General features: G+C 31.3%; 1 protein-coding gene across 6 annotated transcripts in view; it reads right to left on the reverse strand.

Moving 5' to 3' along the window:
- Positions 1 to 23,887, reverse strand: part of LOC129913040 (transforming acidic coiled-coil-containing protein 1) — a 40,536-nt gene that overhangs the window by 11,509 nt on the left and 5,140 nt on the right. For 3 of the 6 annotated variants that reach the window (XM_055991393.1, XM_055991392.1, XM_055991391.1), the window contains exons 1-5: positions 8,627 to 9,348; positions 7,756 to 7,948; positions 5,122 to 5,196; positions 4,183 to 4,266; positions 2,096 to 4,015 (exon numbers count right to left, since the gene is read on the reverse strand). In XM_055991393.1, coding sequence (XP_055847368.1) covers positions 2,096 to 4,015; positions 4,183 to 4,266; positions 5,122 to 5,196; positions 7,756 to 7,948; positions 8,627 to 8,812 — 2,458 coding nt within the window. In that variant the 5' untranslated portion in view covers positions 8,813 to 9,348. Of the gene's footprint in view, positions 1 to 2,095; positions 4,016 to 4,182; positions 4,267 to 5,121; positions 5,197 to 7,755; positions 7,949 to 8,626; positions 9,349 to 15,769; positions 15,871 to 23,887 lie in introns of those variants that run through there. The other 3 variants (XM_055991394.1, XM_055991395.1, XM_055991396.1) reach the window with 3 other exon arrangements.

Raw genomic sequence — 23,887 nt, forward strand, 5'->3', positions numbered from 1 at the left:
GTATGATTTCCACTATCAATTGATATTAGTAAATACTGGAATGTGGAGTTTTAAAATTTAATTATTAGAAAAACTAAGGAACATTTGATAAAAGCGCTCCAAAACACTTTAACACAGTGGCATACTGTGATTGTATGTACTTTCATTAATAAAAACGTTAATAGGTGGTACAATCTGTTCTAAGGTCAAGAAGAAATCACTGATAATGTCGATTTTTCGTATGGGTTCTATAAAGCAAGTTTAACCTATTTTAACTTAGTACAAAAAATAAACTAGTGGGCCAGTATATGGCTCAAATTTAAAAGACTTGATTCAATATAAGTTCAAGTGACCTCAACTCCAAAAATTAATAAAGCGTTTCGCCCAGGTACGACAGTGGGCTCATCAGTTAGATCTGTCGTACCCTTACTAAGACGCCTTATTTTGGTCGATGTTTACCGACACTATATAAAACTCACAGCATGAATATACTGTGAATTATAATATAAGGCGTCTTAGTAAGGGTACGACAGATCTAACTGATGAGCCCACTGTCGTACCTGGGCGAAACGCTTTATAAATTTTTTTTCAATCACTCCACTTAAAATAAAAATAATTTTAATAATTTTTTATTATTTTTGTTATTTTTTTCTTCGTTAAAAGACTTGATTTCAACAAAAACTAACTAATTTGTGATAACTAATTTAATGATATTTCTTTCAAGAAAGAATTGAAGGAGTAATAAACAATTTTTTGCAAATTAAGTTTCAGCTTTAAATTATAGTTAGATTTATAAGTACAATGGAACTAGACAACTTTCAATATAAAGAATAAATTTGATGATGTATTAGCTGTAGAAGTTTTGAAATGCGGTCATTTTCAAAATTTATACTGTTAAAAAAAATTTATTTGGTCTTAATGGAACTTGAATGCTTTCCATATTTTCCCTAAAGAAAGCCTTGGCTTAAGGCTTTGTGAACAAACAGGTTGTTCTAGAAACAAAAATGTTCTTTTTTTACACTGAGACTTTGAGTCACAAATTTTTATTTCCGTTAATTAATTATTAAGTCATTAGTTTTGCTAACCACTAATATTTTAAAATATACATTTCTATTTGGAATATCTTTGAGAAAAAAATAAATCAAATTCAGAGGATAAAATGTAGTAGACTGAGAGAGCCCACAGCGAATTTTTGGAGTGGAGGTATAATCAAAATGTGAGTATGCAGTTTTATAGCCTAATACGTTCTTATTACGAATTTAAAAGTCTGGCAGCTTTAAATCGCGGCTCTGTATGGTTTTCGGGAGGTTAAATATCGCGAGTTTTCTAAATAATGTGAGTTGGTTAAATTAACATAAATTCACATTCTGAATACTAGGATTGATGCTCTGTCATTTCCCCTAAGCTTAAATTTTTCAATCTCGGCGATGAGACAAATAGAACTCAAGATATAAGCTTTTAAAAATAACCATATCGGCTCTATTTTTGGAGAGCTCTGAGTTAAAAAAAAAAAAACAAGCAAAATTAAACAGAAAAGTCTCCAAAGCAAAGCCGCTTAAACACCTTATATCTTAAGTTCTATTGATCGCATCGTCAAGATTGATGTCTTCAGGCTTAGGTAAAATGACAGAGCATCAGTCCTTATACTTAGAATGTGAATTTGTGTTAATTTAGCCTTCTCACATTAATTGGAAAACTCACGATATTTAACCTCACAAAAACCATACAAGGCCGCGATTTAAAGCTGGCAGACTTTTGAATTCATTATTGGAACGCATAAGGCTATAAAACTGCATACTCACATTTTGGTTATACGTACACTCCTAAAATTTGCTGTGGGCTCTTAGACTATAGTTTTTTGCAGCATGTACAAGCAATTTGTAAAAAAAAATATTTTCTAATTATGTAGTTCGACATCAAAAGTACCCAAAAGAAATGCGTTTTTGACTTGTGACGTACCAATTAAAAGTAAGGTTTGGTTTAAAATCGATTTTTGTTGCAGAAAAGTGTAATTAAATTTTTTTTATTTAATTGATTAAACGAAAAAAAAAATAGAAAAATTAAATATAAAAATTAATATATAAATAAAAGTAAAAATAAAATAATAAAAACTTACTTCGATTTGACTGAAAATCTTCATCGGCGGCTAAATCAGATGGCTGGACATCTTTCTGTCCGGGAAAGCCCAAACATTTCGGTACCTTAAACATATCGTCGACTTCTGTTTGATAATTTGATGCACACTTTTCAACAAAAACATCCTTTTCATTTAAAGTATCGCATTTTTCCTTCTCGCTCAATGACTCACTAGACAGTGTGGATGGCAGAGCATCCGTCTGATAAGAGACAGTTTCATTAGGATTTGGTGATTTCATTTCCACGTCAACATCCATTGGTTCATAAGTAACCGTTTCATTGGCTACTTCTGGTACATTCTCCATTACAATAGTTTCATTATTTACTTGATTTAATTCACCTCCATTGAATGTCTGATCAAGTGCATTGGGCGATTTAATTTTGGGTGCACTAAATGTACTATCCATAGTATTTGTTTCATCGACAAATGTAGCGGTAGGGCTTAAATCTTTTAAATTTATTGTTACATTAGAAGGGTTATTTAAACCATTCACTTCTTTTGGATCATTAGTTTTTGTTTCTTTTGGACTTGTTGCTAAGATTTCTATAGTTTTATTGAATTCAGAACATTCATCTGTTTTCACCTCTGTGGATGTTTGGGATTTAATTTGTTCTTCATCAACTTTAGAAAAGTCAGAAGACAGATTTTCTTGGGTAGGAGAATGCGGAAATGAGCTTTTATCTCGTGTCGTTTTAACAGGAAACTGTAGGTTCAAACTAAGCTTATCAGATGGCGTTTCAGGTAAAGGTTGGTCGGGATTGAAATCATCGATCTGTAGAGACGATGGATGACAATCCAGTTCGAGAGTTAGGTTAGCTTCATTTTCACTTTTGTTTTCCGAAATTTCACCTGCATTTTCAACACTTAATTCTTGCACTGCTGGCGAAACAGAGCCTTCTTGTAAGGGCTCTGTTGATTTTTCATTCTCAGAATCAACAGTTCTAGACAGTATCTTTTCACTACAAACATCATCGACATGTTGAGAGGATGAGGAACCACTAAGTTCTTGTGTTATATTACATTGATTTTCACAATTTTTTTCCTCAATATTAACATCTTCCGAACCTTGAGTTAACGAAAAACTCAAAAGTTCTTGAGTTTCATTGGCTTCTTTTTGAGAGGAGTTGTTTGCAGAAAGTTCTTCTACAGTTTGTTCTACTTTGGCCCATGAAAGTACAATACTGTTATTGGTATTTGGTTCATTTATAATATCAGCTAAACTAACTGATTTATTTTGCAAAGCAAATGCTTTGTCTGCTTCTAGTGTAACATTATTGAAGTATTCTTTGTCAGTTCCTTCAATGGTTCGATTTAAATCTGAAGATACGCTTCTTTGCGAACGATTAAGATCTTCAATGGTAGTTGGGACTATTTGAAGTTCTTGACATTTTTCAAGATCATCATTGGTATTGTCACACGAATTGGCATCGACGTTTTCTATTAAATTTGCCACTGCTTCTGGTAACATGCAAGATGTTAAATCTAAATGAGCATTTTCTTCATTTTCGATGGGAGTCTGTTCGGATTTTGGACACACAGTAGGATCACCATCTTGAGAAATTATGATGCTTGGTTCAATTTTAGCATCGTCTGCCAGATTAAGAATGCCCAAATTTGAATTAGAATCTGTTGGTGTCATATCCAGTTGACCATCTAATTGTTCATTAATGTTTTCTAAACTATCAATATCCATTTCTGACACTGATGTAACTAGATCTTCCCATCCAAGAGATGGATCTGCAATAGATACTAAGTCTAAGGCACTTGTAAAACGATTCGATTCTTCGCTGGGGGAAAATGAGCGACATTCGACGTAGGTTTCATTGTCTGAGGATACATGACTACCCGATGATTCGGATTCAAGCGGTACTGATAGCGATTTAGATCGATTGAATTCATCTTTTTTTTTGTTTACAGTTTAAAATTAAAATAACCAAATTTAAGTTGAAGAAGAAATGAAGGAGAAAGCATAAAAAAATAAAATAAATAAAAAAATAAATTAAAGCTACTGCAACTAAAAATTGGCTTTCAGATTAAAAAAAAAAATTTTTTTTTGTGAAACTTACCAGGAGTTGAAACCCTAAGTACAGAGTCTAAATTTGCTGCGAGTGAGGAAACAAGACTGTCTTCGAGGGAAGACACTGATTGACCTGTAATTACAAAAAGCTTGTTTAGAACACAATAAAATTCTTTCTTAATATTATAGTGTCAAATTAAATTTTTTACAAATCTTACAAAATAAAAAAAAAGGAAAGAGAACGATTATTGATAAATCGAAAAATTTAGATCTTGAAAAAGCTTTTTTTAATATATTTTAAAGGCTACTTAAAATAGAGCGGGCTGCTACTGCAGTTTTACGCTTTACTCATCGAGCTAAAGACAAATTAAAATTGGAAGTGAAAGATGGCTATTAGTAGTTACCAAAATCACAGGTGTTCCATTCCGCATCCTGGCACGATTGGCTTGGTAAGGTGCATTTTGCATCTTAACGAAATAAAACAAATAAAAGCTGATAACATCTTCTTTACAAATACAAAGGTTTTTCGAGTGACAGCTTGGCAGTTTCGTCGCATTGACTCGGAAGAAATCTGAATTTTGAATTTTTTTCTTTTAGCTATATGAGATGCAAAATGCACTTTACCACACCAATCGTGCCAGAATGCAGACGGGAAGAACTGTGGTTTTAGTAACTACTTAAATAGTCATCTTTCACTTATAATTTGAATTTATCTTTATTTCGATGAGTACAGCGTTTCTGCAGTGGCCATCTAAACTAAAAGCTTTTTTTTATAGATTTTATTAAAAATTAATAAGTTTTCTGAGAAAAAAATACATAAAAAAGAAAAATAATGGTATATGGTACTTTAAGCTATGTATATCATTATTTTTGAACTAACAAAAATTAATTCTTTAAACCATTCTGCAGAGACGTCAAAAACTCCTACATACCAAGATTATTAGATATAAGTTATAGTTTTAAAAGTTTTTCAGTAACTAATACTCACCAACAATGTTGAATGGCTTTAAAATTCCAACAGGAAGATCAATTGAGACTGAGTCTATTGATGTTTCTTTACTACCTGGAAACGATAAAAATGAAGAGTATTATTATAAGCTGAGTAGTGAGTACAGAGTACAAACATATTATATGAGGATTGATAAAAAAAATCAACTATTGTTCCTTTCCAGAATAATCAAATTTACAGATTTTTAGCTTTCAAAACTTTTAAGTTTCAGATAAAGTAAAAAAGTATTGGTTTTACAACTCTTCAGTGCTGGTCTTTGCTTTAAGATGAATTATAATTTTATAAGAAATGTTAAGAAATATAAAAAGCATTATATTTTTTACCTTTAAACCAAGGATGAAATTAGTTTGGTCTCCAATTCCATATACTCGGAATGTTATAATAATATGTCACATATTTTGCGTCAAGTCAAACAATTTGGAACAACATTTTTTTTTCTTACATTCCACTGTGGGTAATGGTAATGACCATTTTTTTTTAATGAAACGCCTGTATTATGACTTTATATGATTTATTATTGCAAAATAATACATCATGTCAATTTTTAATTTTTTTTTTTTGAAGAAAAATAAAAAATAAAAAAAAAATGGTTAATGCCGGGAATCGAACCTGACTGTCAGTCGTGCACCTTACCGTTACCCTCTAGGTCAGTCTTTTATAATAATAGTGGCAATAAGGGAATCTCTTAGTTTTAGTTGAAATTTTTTTTCAATGTAGGGTCTTTTAAACTCGTATTACTCAAAAAGGGGAAAAAAGGGGAAAAACTGCGCTATTATTTCGAAAGGTAGGACAGTATTCTTCATTTGAGAACTTAAATTGTTGAAGGCACTCGAAGGTAAACCAACTTAATCTCCAATTTACTGAAAATTAAGGTAAATAAAAATGATTAAAATTGCTTTGCTTACGAGCCCCATTACAAGAAGCCTTAATGTTATTTAACAATATAATTTATGTTTTTAGGAATTATTAATCTTTCTCCTAATATAATTTAATATTGTTCACAATTTTTTAACATCCGTTATCACTATCCCAAGTTCACACCTTATAACTGCAGCGATAAACAATTGTACTTTTTTTATATATTGACTTTGAATGGCTATTAAGAAATGAAAAAAAGGTGTAACCGTCTAACTTTGGTTTGGTTTTGGTTTGAAGGGAGATTGTCGAATATTGTTTAATTTGCGTTTTAAAAAACTGACACTTACTTTTTTTATGCCAGTACCCACTGTGCTACGAAAGGAGATATTTTCGGATGAAAATCTCGAAACAAGTTTTGGTTTACAGATACGAGTTCACAATGAAAACGCCGATCTTTTTATGTAAAAAAAATAAAAAAATATTTTTTTCGTATTTTCGAGAAAAAATCAAGGTTAACCCCTTGCCTAAAAAGAATACATTTTCAAAAATTTCCTCCAAATCCATCGAATGAGACATCAAAAGAAAGGTCTTTTTAAGCTCTATGCATAGTTGAAAACCAAAAGTTACTTCGAGGTCTGGTTGCTGAATTATTTTCAATCAAGCGACATGGCACTTACGATGTTTTTTCTTCTTTTTAGACTTTTAGCAGACAATTGGGATGTGAATGTATATTTGAACAATTGTTAATTGCATTGAATACAATACAATTAAATTTTGTCCACAATTCAAAATTTAACTTGGCGCTTACAATTATTTGACGGGAAGGAGTCGATACGTCTTGTCGGTTCTTACCGTCAACCAATTTTTTTAAATTTCCTTATAATCTACAAATGTACAAATATAAAAGTACTTTCAACTACATGAGCAAGTACGTGCGACTCAGTCATGCGTTTTATTTTTTGAAGAAATGATTACAAAGTTCTGTAAGTAACTATTATGAGTTATATGCAAAAAAACAACAGATGTTTTTTTTCAAAGTCTTATAACTTGAAATAAAATGGACATATTTAAAACTTCTTCGTCAGAATTTGTTTTTACTTAAATTTTGATTTTTTTTGTATTTTGGTCTGAGATTGTGCATAAAAAAATAATTTTGGAAGAAAGCTTCAATGTTCTTAATTTGCAATAACGTCAGTTTCTAGTGAAGGGGGCGAAAGGAGATTAAATGAAGCCATATTATTGTTATGTCTTCAATGAAAAACAAAACCAAAAATCTGTTTAAGAGTTCCCGCACACTGTTTCTGTCGGTCAATAGTATGTCGGTATCAGCTGTTAAAATTGTTTGATGTGCTACACAATCGTCTGTCAAATATAATATTTACTACTACTGACTATTTAGATAGAGCAGTGTGCGTAAAATACGCCCATTGCGACCGAACTATTGGCTGATAGAAAGTTTGTAGTGTGTGAGCAAATCTCACACTTGACCAAAATGTAAATCGGTTTTATCCTTAAAAAAAATTCTTGTTTTTATAGAAGCACCGCGCAGGGTAAATTTGAATTTGTTGTTGTTTTTGAAAAACTATTACAAGATATTTAAGACAAGTTAAGGAATCTAAAATAACCAAATTATTTAGTGAGATATTTACCGGCCTACAACACTAGAAACTAGTGTACTTTTTGTGCTTATTAGAAATCTTAAATCAATACTAGAAGAATATTAATATTGAATGAAAGTTAATCAAGTTCTCTTACCTGCAAATCCAACGCTTCTTTTCTCAGATTTATTGCTAATATTTTCACTTAGAGATTCATTGCTGCTACGATTAAAACCAACATGGTTTGCTGCAGCACCAACTTGTTTAAAATCCTGTTGCTGTTTATTATTTGGTGTTGTTGCTTTTGTTGCCAATTGTTTTTGATTGCCGCCCGATAACGCTACACTCGTCTGTAAATATGTAATTAAAAATTAAAATAAATAAATAAACAAAAATAAAAACCACAGAATATTTTTTTACAAATGACTTCATGTACATAGGTTGTATTACAAAAAAAAAAAAAAATTGCTTGGCCCTTGAAAATACGATGTTAAAAAGAAAGCAATTAAAATTAATGTGCAACAAGCAAAGCATTTCTGCAACCAAAATTTATTAATAGTTCATCATCGTAATACACTTTAACATTGCATATTAATTTTTTTTAATTTTTTGTATTTCTTTCCATTTTATCATCTGCTCTGGTTATGAGAACATCATCACATTTTTCTCAATTAAACTGAAATTCTATTTTTCATCAACAAACAAGGTTAGTGTCAGAGAGAAAAACACTAGCTAATGTAGATACGAGTATATATTCAAAAAAAATATGCACACATTCGAATCTGAGTCCGAAACCCCAACAAAGACGAACAAACAGAAAAGCGGCATTAGAGAGAAAATTGTGTCGTGCGAATTTGTTAATGTGTGATTTTTGGCAACCGTTACTATACACTAATTCCACATTAATTATAAAAGCAAAGAGAAGACACAAAGAAATGAACCAGATGCCCGGCAATATTGCCCTTCGCCTTTGAGGTTCTGACAGTTAATGAGAACAAAAAAAAAAACAGAAAATGTTCATGTTTCACCTGATTTGTAAGATTGTCGTTGATCTGTACAAGGAGTTCTTCTATAGTTGCTTCTTGAGTTTGAGATTGTGCTGAAGAAGGAGTTGCAGTATTAACCGGCGATACTAGTACTGGTGTCTGCTCCATATCGTCTGAACTCGCAATGAGACTCTTTGGTCGTGCTATCAGTTTTGAAATGAAATTCATTACGGAATCGCACACTGAGTAAATCAAAAGCGATTGGGGCAATTGATTTGGTTGCGATTTCGATAGTGCCCCTGTCCCGTACGCGCGCGTTCGTTAGAAAGCACAAGTTTTTTTTTGTGTGTGAACTCGATTCTAATGTTTTGTTAGATCTTTTTTATTTATTTATATTTTGTTTTGTCTTTTTTTTTTGACAATAAGTTGACACAATGGGAATAAAATTCCAACGCTCGATTGAGTTTATTTGTTTACTAGACTTGAACGCAAAAGTCTACTATGCTTCCGATCATCGACCGATTTAATTTAATTTTCTTTTCCCACTGAAAAAGGAAAATAAGAAAACTCAAAATAGCATCTTGTGAGCATTTTATCTATGGCACGTTGTTGCTGGTGTTGCAGAGCAGTGAAGAGCAGAGAATAGAGAAATGAATACTAGACTATAGGTATACCTACTACAAAGGAGAGAGGCATCCGCCACCGATCTGTGGCGGCTCCAATTGTGGGGCGGGTGTTGCTTGCTGGTGGCGATTGTTTCAACGACGACGCACGATGATGGTCGACCTATAGGTGATGGTGGGAACGAGAGCTATGAAGAGTGTACTATGCAGCTTGTGTTTTTTTGTTTTTGTGAGCAATGAACAATCTCTATAAATAAATGGTTTTTTTTTTGTCTATTATATTCAAATATTAGAGGGGGAGAATTTTTTTGTTTCGAGTAAGGGTAGCGAACTTACATTTTCTTGTAAAAATGTCTATTTTATATTTTTGAAAAAAATTGTTCTTTTCCAAATACAAAAATAATCTTAGAGACAAGAAAAGTAAAATCCAAGACTAAGGCGCACGTATTTGCTTATTATTATGAGTTCAAATAGATTGGAATTTTAGGCAGATTTCTTTAAAGGAGTTCGTTGGAAAGTAAAATTTACTCCGAGTAATAATTATCTTGAAAAAATCTCATCTGAACTGTTTGGGTTTGACAGAACATTTGAGGTCCCAACATTCCTGTCGAAAAACAACAATTATTTTTGAGAATTAAAAAAAAAAAAGATGAGATGAAGCAAAAAGAAAAATTTAAGGTCTTTTCTTACTTTTTAGATCGATCTCAAGAAAATGTTCTGATGAGTAAAAGGCTTGATCTCATCTTTTTGCATATGACTCAGGAACAGTTGCGCTCGGAATGTTTTTTTTTTGGCACCTAAAAAACTTTCCCCAGAATTTTCAAAAGGTAGAATGCAAGACCAATCAACCTACTTATTATTATGATTGTGTTTTGTTTTCATTTTCCATTTTGAATTTGATTTTTTTTTATAAATGCAAAACTTGTCATTAAATATTTTCTATCGTTAGTAAAAAATAATAAAGAAGTGAATCCTTCTATTGAAGAACAAAAAAGCAAACATTAAATGCTGAAACAACCAAATTGTGACATTTAAGTATCTGCGGGAGAAATTATGATGAAGATTGATTGGACCACGAGTTAATGTATTTGTAGTAAACGGAAGTAATATTAAATTTGACAAAGTTGAGGCATGTAACTTGAAAATATGACTCACTTTTGTTGAAGGAAGTATCCTCTAAGATCTTCATGTTATCGCATGATATATGAAAGTAGTATACCTTGAATTTCAAAAATTAAATACAATTCAATAGTTTTTTTCTTTTTCCATATTATGATCTTGATATCGAGGGGATCATAACTCTCCCAAGCATTTGTGGTTCACCGTGTTGACCTAAGAAAAAGGCCGACAGTATCCCGATTCTGCATTGTTTCATATAATTGAGGCCAACTAACAGCTGGTGTTTCTCCATTTGTTATTTTTTAGCGTTTTGCTTTTAGGCTTATTTTTATTCTTCTTCAATATTTATTATTTTAAGAAAATACTTATATGCAATTTATTTATTTTCAATGTTTGAACACGCTACCTATTTCTAAGAAGATACAGTAATGACGATATTCCCCTAGCCTCTAACAATTTAAATGTTTGATATGTTAACTCTGTAACCAACCTTGGTTTCAAAACTAAAATTAATTTGTCTTGGAGAGAGCACATAAGTTTTATTGTAGAATATATGGAAATCTTAGGACTAGTTTTTTCAGAGTGGGGTTAAAGCTAACATTGAGTTACCTTACCGATTTTGATGAGTTAACTCGGACTTAACTGAAAAAAAAAATTTATAAAATAACATGAGTTCGTTGGGGCTATGTTTATTCATTCTCTTCTGAAAAACTCTGAGTTTACCAAGCACATAAAAACTGACCCTTAGAAAACTATAAATAGATGCTAATTTCAAACCTCAAGAAACACTTCGTATGATAAAAATTTTAATCTTTCCAATCATTTCCTCTTCTCAAGGTGTATATCCCAGCTAGATTCACTGTCGGAAAACAACTCCGCGTAGACGGCTTTCGTGTTGGAATACTATTAAGTACCAACTCATTTCTTCACCCAAGAGAAATCTGCCGGATTTATTAATTTTTTGGTTGCTGTTTCGCTTGTTAAGTGATTTTTTGGTAATTTTAATGATTTGAACGATTTTTAAAAATTTACCAAAATTACCAGAAATGAGGAATGCAATGCCGGAACCGGAAGAATATACAAGAGAACACTTTTTGGTGAAGAAGTACCAAAAAAGTTCGATCTTCCTAAAAGTGACAACCAAGATGGTCTTTACATTTCTCGGCCTGTGAACCATTTACACCCCAATAATACTTAATATGTCTACTGCATTAAGGTTAGCAATCCGTTTATACCTCGAGTACTTGTGTGACCTGTATTTCAGAATATCACACAATTCAGCATTCATAAATTAATTCTTGACTATTTAATTTCTTGATAAATGAATCGAATTTGTTTTGCTTGTTGGCTTCTTGTTACGTTTGACCACATTTGTTTTTAAATTTTTTTGATAGTCCTTTTATTATTTTCTACTTTTTGTCTTTCTTTATTTTGTTAAAATCTCTTCAATATGAAAATAAAGTGTTTCAAATATCAAAATAATTATTTTAAACATCAAAATATTGACAGAATGACAGTTAGACCAGTTTTATACGTATTAATTCTTAGGATTGCGTTGTGAACTTAGATCCAGTCCTATATATGCGAAGAAATGCTCGGGTCCTAACTTTTAATTAGGACCGAGTACTAGTGCTAGGACATGGTCTAGCTAGACCGGGTACTAAGCTGACTTAGGACTTATGTGAAGAAATTGGCCGTTAAATAATCTTAATTTATTTTAAATATTTTAATTTTATCTTTGATAATAATTACAATTTATTAATATTTAAATATTTAACCAAAGAAAATTTTCCCCACTCGATTTCAAACAATAAACATCGTTTTGATATAATAACATTTCGAAGATATGATCATGTATCTCCGTGTAATACAAACATTTTTAATTGCACTCTTCTTGAAGGTATGAATTTCAGAAATTGTAATTTTCGGCATGAAAAAATTCAGATCAGAAAAATAAATTGTTAAGATACTTAAACTCATCACGACACCATTAGATCTTGGATTTGATCTGATACTATTAGTATGCGGCGAAAATAAATTAAATTTCTCGATCTCTCGGATATTTTTTGGAGATAATAAAATTTCAAAACCAATTAGTCAGAACTTAACGTAAAAATGAAGGTTCCAGTTCCGGTGAGGATTTATTATTTTATGCGTTGAACAATATTCCATCGAGAAAAGATAACACAAAATGTGATTGCGCCAACGGAAGACCAACTTTTAAGAAGTTAATGTATTAAAAAAAATTGTGGAGCAGTAAAGTGCAAGTTACATGTAATTATTATCAAAAACATATTGAATTTTTCAGAACTGACCTGATTCCTTCAATAAATACTTCAAAGACTTGAAAAAAAAAAAAAATAGTGACGCAGTTTGTTTAATTTAAATTTAACATTTACAAGATGCAATATTCTATGACGCATTTCATATCTGATACATATTGAAAGAAAGACAAACCACTTGCAAAATAAATAATTTATAGATTTTATGTATGATCAAGTGGCCAAGAAATATACACTTTATTAGTCTTATGGTATTAGGCAATGTGTTGGCTTGATTATAAATTGTGTTAAAGGATTAATAACCCCTGTTGCGATTGTCGATTATAATCAAAAAATGAAAACGAGCGGTAAATTTCTTTGTATTGAGTATCGATTGTTCAATGTCGAAGATGTTTTGGTATATATGTTATGCATGCCCCAATCTTAGGTATACCAAATTTAACTTGTAATAATATAGGTTTTCCAATTGAGAACATTGAACATTTTCATCCTTGTGAGGTTAACAAATATGTAAAATTAAAATTATTAATTAAAAAATAAAATATATGTATGGTAACCAAAACTCCAAAGTCAGTTACGTTATAGCTAATTTTAGGTCGTTGTTCTCGTTCCAGTAAATTCATACATAGTCATTCTAAAAGAACAAATTTAAGTCTTAATTTTCGCTATTTGACCTTCCTTTTTCGGCGAAACGGATAAGTTGAAGTTGCAAGAATATTGCTGCCTGGTGAGTAAAAAAAAAAACGAATTCTTACTTATATTCGGGTCGTAGAATAGGCCCTAAACTTGCGCACAGAGGTGCTATTTGTTTCGATTTGTAATTTTTCTAAAAAAAAAAATACAAATAATTTAAATTTTTGTACAGATCTTTTACCTACCTAACAACCGAAGAAATGGAAGAAAGTATGCTAGGCTTCATGGTATCAAATATGTATCTAGAGTTCCTTGAGTTCTACTACCATATCTGTTATTATGTGGTAAACAACATTAAATGATCCTCCAGAATATAATTATTATTTTCAAAACTGTAAATTTGAACCTTATTTTTGTATCAACATTTCACTGGATAGACTTAGCGTATTTACTAGCATCTTCAAGTATGATATTTGTTATTCGGCTCTTTCAGGTTTTTCTCCATACTCTATTGCATACCAACAATTCGTTGCATATAAAAAGGAGGAAAGTAATTAGAAAGATTTTAGATTTTTTTATTTTAATTACATAATTAACACTTTCAATTCGAAATATAAAAGAAAAAATTTTAAAACTTGTAATGTGATTCGAAAATTTTTTATGGAGACTTTAAATAGAATGGAGAGTGAATGAATTGGAGCTTAACTTATTCACACACCATTTATGAAGTTACCTCTTAACCCTTTGCTTCCTAGTGGTTTCACCATGAAACCACCTATTAATTATTTTTTATTGCAATAACCAAAATTTGAAAATTATTGAATGAGCTAATGCATTATGAGTAGTACGACCAAAAAAAAGTTAATATCTGTATAAAAGTTAATATTTAGTTAAAAAATGCAGGATTTGTGAGGGTTTTATCAATTTTTCAAGTAGCCTTAAGCTTAGAGCTATAAAATTAAATAACGTTAACAAGGAAAGAGAATGATTATAATGGTTCTTAAATCTATGGAATATGCAAACATGTTTTTCACCAGAAAATTTTCTTTTCCAATCTAAATACTAGTTTAATAAGACTTTTTGGTAAAACAAATGGACTTCAACTTTTGTACTCTCAGCTCATAACATTCCTTATACATTGTTATTACTAGTTCAATCATTATTTTTTCGTTTTGTTGTGTAATTAGAAAATATCAAAACTTTTTCTCAAGATTTTTGTAATTTTTCATGAAAAAAATTTTAAAAAAAGTTACTCCGGGAACAAAGGGTTAAAATAGGTAGTTGTAAAATTTGTATAAGACTTGACTGATTTCTAATGGCATTTAAAATATAGTGGAGTGTGGCGACTAAAAATCTTCAAATCATCCACAACAAAGCTGATAGTTTATCTGTAGGTTTTTCGATTTTCTCAAAGTTGAGATTTTGTACTCACACTTACTGATTTATTTGTAAAAAATGTAAATTTCAAATTCGTTAAATTGTAACATTATGTCAACATAAACATTTTATTAACAATTGGATAAGTAACATGTCACATATCATTTATTTTTGTTTGCGTTTCTATTAAAACGCCTACTTTTCCGTAAATAAAAGTCGTTGATTGCAGTGATTAGAAGAACTTTGCAAGGCATAATGGAACGCACCCATAGTTATTTCTACCAATATATTTGATCTTATGGAAGACTAACACGATGACATTGTTATCAGTAAAAATCCAAAGATTTTAATATTAACATTTTTATGAAGTTACTTTTTATGGATAATAACAATAAATAAAAAAAAAATATAACAAGTGCCAAGTTTAATATCTTTTCAATGCGCTTTCAAGAAAAAACTAAAGACTACAGAAGTAGTCAATGATGACTCTTATGGCAGATATCTCAACCTCAATTGTAAACAAAAACTAAAAAAATTCACTGTTAAAAAATATATACAATTAAATTTACATTTTGTCCCTTTTTTTTTACTTTATTGTTAAAATATTTGTTTATTGAATTAATTTTGTTTTTCATTTTCATAAACTTGTGTTCATTAGTAAATTTTAAATTCGGCTCCGTGATTGCTCACATAAATAAGATTGTGAATAAATCAAAATTCAGTTGAAGTCCCTTCGCAATCAAACATTAAAACAACCCATTGAACTTTACAAGATTCAATCAGAAGAAAAAAACAAACAAATTTACTTCTTTACAGAAAATGACACAATATGATTCTATTTTTTTTTAATGCACAAAAAAACCAAATTCAAAGAGATCACAGTCACAAAGATAAAATTTAGTTAATTATAACGGGGATGTACCTTATTTCTACTGGCGTAATTTCCCATTATTCAACTTAAAAAATATCGTCCACAAAGATAAATATTTTTTTTTTTTAAATTTATTAATAATACTTTTTTATTATTTTTTAAAGGAATTGCACTGAAATATATTTTCACTTGCTGTGTCAATTTGCACCAGAAATCGGCAAAGAAAAGTTTTGACAAAACTGTATTGTGCTCCCTAATGGGGGGAGCACTTTTAACTTACCCCTCCTACTCCTCCATCTCCAGTCTTGCAGTTCAATAATAATACATGAGCCTCGTCTACAACGTCCATCGACACATTTGATGAGCACCGAGTAAAAATAACAAAAGAAATTAAAAAAAAAAGTCATAAATAAATCTAAAAGAAGCAAATCCACAACGGAACGCGGAACGTCATCCATCCACCACCACACCACCTATATTCGCATATTGGAGCGAAGAAAAATGATGATTCCATCGGTTCGGTAGTCAAAAAGACAAGCAGCTAAAGCAATAGAAATGGCATCAGGCCGGTACATAATTTGAATTTGTAATTAAAACTGAACAAAAAAGTAAAACAAAAACAAAAAAATAAATAAAATTTACTTGCTGCCTTTGATTATTATTATTGAAGAAGTTATTCGTTGAGGAAACTAAAACTGCGCGGAGCAGCAACACGTCATCCGGACGCGCGACCTACCAAACCAATTTGTACACAAAACGCACAAAATAATAACTCATAGAGCAGAGAGTGTGTTTTTTTGGAGGATTTTACTTTCATAATACAGTTTCATCAAATTGTTTGTTTTTTTTTTTTGCTGGGTGGTCTTTTTTTGATTTTGGTTTACTTTTCAAAAAGATGCAGTAAAATAACTTAAAAATATATCACGCATTATTTTTAATTTAAATAAACAAAAACAATCGATGAATTGGGGTGGAGACGTTTCTTCTACGGTTTGAATTTTGTTTTTATATTTTTTTCAATTCAAAGGGGTGTGACATAATAACACACCTTGTGGGCCACACCTCATAATTTTAAACCCCAAATTCGGGATGCAGTGTAGAAATAAAAACTAATAGCTTTATCAATTCGGGACATTATTATTTTGTGATAATAATAGTTATCGCATGAAATGAACTCAATTTAAAATTTCGTAAGCCAATAAGCAGAAGCCAAGAGCTTCAAGCGTGACTCAAGAGAGGAGGATTAATTAGTGAGCTTCCAAAATTTAATAAAGTGATAGACATTAAGCGTAACAAGAATTAACATTAAGCGTATGGAATTCCAAGTGAATTGTATTGTATTTTACCTTCACTAATTCGTTTAATTTGAAATTACTACGATTTGGATTTGATTTTAAATCCATCTCTGAACTGAGCTGAATTCCATAAGCCAGTTCATCTTAGTATTCTTAAAATTGGTCGACTGAGAGAGAACTAAATCAACTTTAGTAAATTGCTAGGTGGGAATCTAAAAATTTGCCCAAGTGAGAATCAATTTTGAGGTGTGAAAATAAAATTTGCGCGAATTAAAAAAAAAATATTATTAAAATCGTTGTTTTAAATTTTTTTACTGTAGTGTTAGTTGTACTTTTGCACTAACGCATAACGTTTTTTTTACGAGGGCCAAAAGAGTAATAAACTGAAATCTCATGGAGAGATATTATAATAAATCAATTTCGACTAAGATTTTGATTTTGAAAAGATATAATACCCGAAAATCAAATCGATACCAAAATACTAAAACAATTTATTTTTAGTTGATAGATAACTCAAAACAATCAAATCTCATTGTTAGCTTGATTCACGAACAAAGGTGAAGTCAAGATTTTACTATATAAACGCAGGTGACCCCTCTATTTTTACTATGATAATTACTTCGCTTCAGCGAATACTTAAGATATTTCTCAACTTGTGAAAAATCTCAATTTGAGTGAAGACTATGCATTCTTATACTTCATTATACATTATATACTACATTATATTTTTTTTTGTATGGTCGTTAAATTCTTAAAAATGAGAAAAACAAGAGAGGTTAGTACTTTAAATTTTGTTTATTTAATTAAAATTTTAAACCGATAATAAATATTTTTCATATTTTTAGATAAAAATAAAGAATTAACAACAACAGATGATAATGTACAACTCGATTGCGAGTACGTTCTTTTGTGGTACTCAGGTTTTATATACGAATTTTGTAAGAAGTGTGAAAATTTTAAGTTAATGTTACGGTCGCGAAACAATTTTTCTCCAACAGCTTTTGTTACATAAGAATTATTAAATAGAATGCACGATTGGGTCGCACGTACTTGCTCTTAAGCACTGTTGACATGAGAGCGACCAACGAATGAACGAACAAATGAAATTTAAAGTATTTTTAAAGTGAATTTTTTAACAAAAACTGTATTAAATTTTCAAAGAAAATTATAACTTTTCAATTTCTGAAATAAGAAAAATGTGAGAAAACCAATTTGTTTTTTCATATTGTAGTTCTTATGTTCTTTAACTGGCTTGCTGCTGTTTAATAGAGTTTCTATACAGAAAAATTACTTTAAAAATACATTTCATTTGTTCGTTCATTCGCTCGTTCGTTGGCCGCTCTCATGTGAACAGTGTTTTCTTTTTTGAAAAAAATATAGGAAGTAGAAACACATTACAAGACGTTGGAACAGTAGCTTAAAGAAAAATAGTTTATATACAAATTAAAAACAAAAAACGTATCCGCAGTACTTTTTTCTTTTTTATTTTAACATTGGTATTGTTGTTACAATCAATTCTATGATAATATTAAAGTTAGTATTCAACATTATTAAAATTAAGAAACAAACAACTATAGGTGCTCTATCCAAAAAAAAAAAAAAAAATTGTCGGTACAGGAAAGATAGGACATTTGCATATCACTCTAAGTCATGGCTTCTGAATAAGTCTATCAAAACAAAAAGCTTATTACACAGTCGACAGCACTGGATGAAGATGAAGAAGAAAGAGAGAAAGAAATAAGATTGAATAGAAAGGGGTTATAAAAAAAGGCATTCTTGGTTGAGAAGTCGAGAGCGAAGGTGGTAAAGATTTTGGAAAAATATAGTTATAAATAAAGCTTTGAGAATTTGTCTAAATATTGTTGGCTTTTGATTTAATTTAATTGATTTTGTTAAAGTTCAGAAGCGGGATAGGACCGATAATTCAGTTAAGTATTAGCAATATAATAGCAAACTCATTTGTATTGTTGTGCATTTGTATGTTCTAAGTGAAAACCATTGAGCGTTTTTCTTTATACAAAACTAAGTACATATTTGAATGGTGATGTTGAGGTGATTTTAAGCTGGCAAAATGTTGATTTAGGTGATGTTTTGTAAATGAAAAACAAAAAAAAAAAAAAAAAACATTCGATGAATGTTTTGATCTGTTAATATACCGTTAACATAAAAAAAACTAGAATATTTTCTATGTATTTTCGGTGTAAAAAAAGGCGGCTATACACATGTACAGTGCTGCTAAAAACATTCCGGATTTTTTTGTCATTTTCATCAATTGAAAATTTAAAACTTAAAACTGGAACCAAATATTGTTTTAATATTTTTTCTAGGTCGTTTATAAATCAGTTACGCAATTTTAACAAAAAATAAGGATCTTTAATACATACAAAAATTTAAAATATTTAGAAATGAAGTAGAGTCAGAATTTCGGCTGTGAAAAACTAACCGAATTTTTTAATGTTAGGGTTCAATATTAATATTTTGTTCAGTAACATTTGTTTTTGAAGACTGCTCGGCACCAAGGAGACTTGGAGTCGGCCAAATTAAATAAAATAGACAAGGAATATGCACCTAGTCATTTTTTAAAGCCACAAGTACGTTAGTTTCTGAGGTGTGCTTTCTTTTCACTAATCGTCACTTTAAGATAGCCCAAAAATTTTTAATCGGGTTCAAGTCGGATAATTGTTACTGCTATTCTAAGCCAGGAGTATTGTCTGGCCTAAACTACTGTTTTACGAGCTTTTAAGAATTTTTGGCATCATAACTTGCATGTAAAGACGTTTTTTTTTTGCTTTTACGGAGTCATTATCGACTCCAACATCTCTCTTTTCATTAAATGATCCATTATTCCGTTGATTTGGTGTACGGCCAGAGCCTGCAGTTGAAAAAAAAAACCCAAACCATCATTGATCCTCCGCTGTGTTCATGGTAGGGAGTATATTTTGTTGGTTTCAAACATGTGCATGTTTGAGCGCCTGGCTTCCATTTGACACTCGGAATAAAACAATTAAAAATTGCTTTTATCACTAAAAAGGATATTTTTCGGTTTTGTTATCCAGCAAAACAGATGATTTCTTCTAAATACAACCAGATAAAGTATTTTCATTTTAATATTTAAAGTGTTTCTTAAGATCCTTTCATTGCCTTCCTTTTTAGTCAATGCTTACTATTATGGCTATTTTGTGATGGGACCCATTAAAGTGATCTGATTCAACTGATTTTGTGCCTTTTTACTGTTTTTTGATATAATACTCACTTGAAGTTGCAATTTGCAACATCCTTAATGGATAACATTTTGTTTTATTTCGACTTGAAAGTGTTTTAAGACTTCGTAACGAATTGGATGTCTATAACGCGTTATTTTTAGTATTACATTTAATATTTTATACAATTCACAAAGCTAACAACTTTGTTCGTCTTTGCAAACAAAAATTTTACTGAAGTGATACTTAAAACCGTTAACTCAATACTGAGAATCGAAATCCTTGAAAAATCCGGTTAGTTTTTCACAGCCGAAATTCTAACTCTACTTCATTTTTAATTTTTTTAAATTTTTGTGTGTACTAAAGATCATAATTTTTTGTTGAAATTGCGTAACTGATATACAAACGACCTAGAAAAAATATTAAAACAATGTTTGGTTCCAGTTTTGAGTTATAAAATTTCCATTGATGAAAATGACAAAAAAATCCGGAATGTTTTTAGCAGCACTGTATATATGTGTCTTGCTTTAATTGGATGTGTTTGCATGGGTGGCCTGAGAAAAAAAAAAATAAATAAAGCGCATTGTGTTGATCATGGAATAAGTGAAACAACATGATGTGGTAGTACAATAAGTTGTTCGTCCTTCAATGCGTTTTCGGTTCACGAAAAAGTATGCGAGGAAAGGAAGAGTGTTTAAATTGTTGGTTTGATCTCCTTCAACTCATTGCGTTTTCGGTTTACGAAAAAGTACGAATATGGAATGGTGGATAAGAAAAAAAAATATGAAAATACCGTTTTAAAATTTTTGTCTCGTTTCTATTGTATACGATTTTGGTTTACGAAAGAGTATGCGAATAGGTATAAAATAGAGAAAAGGAAAAGAGAGTGAGGAAGAAGAGTTTTAAAATTGTCGGTTATGATCTCCTTCTACTCATTGCGTTTTCGGACTCCGAAAAAGTATATGAATATGAGGAGGTGAGAAAGAGAAAATGAAAGAACATAATTTATACTGCGAAGAAAATTTGGAATAAAATCGAATGGCATAAGAAAGAAGCGAATAAAAATAGTTAAAGTTAACATTTTGATTTGGTTTAAATGGAGTAATTCATTTACTTATCATTTACATGATTTAATAAACTGAAACTTTTGAAGGTAATGAAATTATAAAGGTGCCTTGACTATTGTATACTGAAATTTTGAGCATGAATTCACCTCAACACAATTCAAGTAATTCAGTAGGGCAAATGATACGAAATTTACTGTTCATGAAAATTGTTTTAAATTTGAAGGTTCAATGGAGAACATGACGGTAAAGCAGCTCCAGGATGAGCTCAAAAGCAGAAATCTTCCTGCGAGTGGGTCAAAACGTGTTCTGCTTAATAGAATACGCGAATATGATAGGAGCAATGTAGAGCCACAACAGAGAAGGAGCATGTTAAATGATTCACAAATCGAAAATCTTGCTGGCAATGTGAATCTTGATGGTTCAGTACTCTCATCCAGTACTACAATGATGACCGATGAAAATCTTCGGGCGAAAGAATGGGAGATTATAGAGCGGGAAAAAAAATTGTTAGCAAAGGAGAGACTCCTCATTACACAAGAACAGGAACTGGCCTCGAAACTGAAAAATTACGAAGCACGCACTGCAAATACCAACAACAGACAAAAAGTGTTGTGTAGTGTCAAAGAAATTGCGGATGCAATCCCACTATTTTCACCTGGTGATGTTAATTCTATGTCATCGGACGCATGGCTCAAAAGGGTGGAAGGTTTGTCAAAGTTATACGAATGGGACGAAAGAGCTTTACTTATGGCAGTGGCCTCGAAGATGCAAGGTCCAGCACGTCATTGGTGGGATTCAATGCAGGAAGTCTGTAGTTCATGGTGCCAACTAGCTAAAGGGCTGAAGAGTAATTTTCCTCATCAGACAAATGAAATTGACATACACCAACAACTAGTTAGAAAGGTTAAGAAGGCAAGCGAGACAATCGAGAATTATTGTTTCGAAATGAATATGTTGGGTAAACGAATCAATCTAGCCGATAAAACAATAATTCAATACATTCTAACAGGACTAAATGATTCTCAAATGAGCTCCAGCTTGGCAGCCAGCAGTTTTAAAGATATTGCGGAACGCAAGAGCTTCATTAACAGAATCAACATCCACACTGAAGCCAAGAACACCAGTCGAATACCGAAGCCCACCTTCAAACTATAGCAACCCAACATGGCAAACAAGACAGCCTGTTTCCCAACAAAATAACGTCACCTGCTACAATTGTAATCAGCAAGGTCATTACTCAAGACAATGCACCCAAATTAGAAAACGACCACTGATCGATAACAATATCCTCGGTCCAGATGCAAAAAGGAGCAACACCAATTATCGAGTTAACACTGTGTCAGCTGTTCTCCCACACGACCGATATCAGATTGAAGACATTCCATGTGCACCACGCACCCAAAAACCGTATTCGTCAGTTTGTGCCGCTGATAGAATGAAAAAATGGATCCAGCTGAACCCAGATCTCGACGAGGGCGTCGAGGACGTCAGGATGGACGATTCTATTACACAGTCGACAGCACTGGATGAAGATGAAGAAGAAAGAGAGAAAGAAATAAGATTGAATAGAAAGGGGTTATAAAAAAAGGCATTCTTGGTTGAGAAGTCGAGAGCGAAGGTGGTAAAGATTTTGGAAAAATATAGTTATAAATAAAGCTTTGAGAATTTGTCTAAATATTGTTGGCTTTTGATTTAATTTAATTGATTTTGTTAAAAGCTCACATAGCGATGCCGTATTATGCATAAAATGTTTCAAGTTTGAACAGCTTGTAGGTATAATTTCACAATTACAAATATTTAAAAGAAAACAAAAGAAAGGTTTATCTTCAGTAAATTTCCTGAAAGCCCATTGCGGTGCATGTTTAAAATGTCCACATTATCTCTTTTTCCAAAAAAAAAAGTCCACACGACTGCTTTTTTTTTTTTCTTTCTAAAAGCTGGAAAAAAGCATAAATTGTGAAAGCTTTCACAATATAGAAAACAATAGAAAAAGGAGTAGCTTTTGAAGGAAGTTTACCAAAGGTAACTCTTATATAATATTGTGAATACTTCTTCGATGATAGAGCATTCTGCCACCGATCGTGTTCAGATAGGTCATAGGGGATGTACGTGTAAAAAAATTTGTCCGTTTAAAATCATTCACATAGAGTATTCACTACCTTGTTTCTCTGATTAAGGAAAAAAAAAAAAAAACAAAAAAAAAAGGCCGAACCTTTTTTTTAAACTGTCTTTAAGGTCAAATCAAAAATGGCCCAACTATAATAGGCATGAGCTAACATTGGCTCACGTAAAAATGACATATGCAAGTGAGCGAAAACACACAATCCCATAAGGGTACGTTCAAAATTCGTTAAGCCGTGCGCTCTCTGTAAATTTCTCAGAATTTATTTTATTACATTAAAAAAGGATTTAAAAACGAAATTTTTTTCGCCTAAATGTGGAAAAAAGATCACCCTTCCATATGATTTTTGTTTGAGAAACGGCAACCCTCAGAATTTTTTGACATCTGTTAACCATGGCCATTTTTTATACCGGATTCGGAAGCAGCGACCCTGAAAATCCCTAAGTGCCCCTGAAAATAGAAAACGTGTGTGACGTTAGAAAGTCACACCCGTTACATCTTATTTGAAGATGCTCTCAGACAGCACAATAGTTAGAATACTTTATTAGAAACAATGAAACAAATTTAGTTCAAAAGTTAAATTAAGACAAATATTTCTTATTAATTCAAAATTTGGTACCATATTTCTTCCTAATTATATTAGGCGTCTTACAGCTTGTTTTCACTTGAGGTCAAATGAGATAATTTCACAAATTTCGAATGTCAAATCGTATG

Source organism: Episyrphus balteatus, chromosome 3, assembly GCF_945859705.1.
Source record: "Episyrphus balteatus chromosome 3, idEpiBalt1.1, whole genome shotgun sequence".
NCBI lineage: Eukaryota > Metazoa > Arthropoda > Insecta > Diptera > Syrphidae > Episyrphus > Episyrphus balteatus.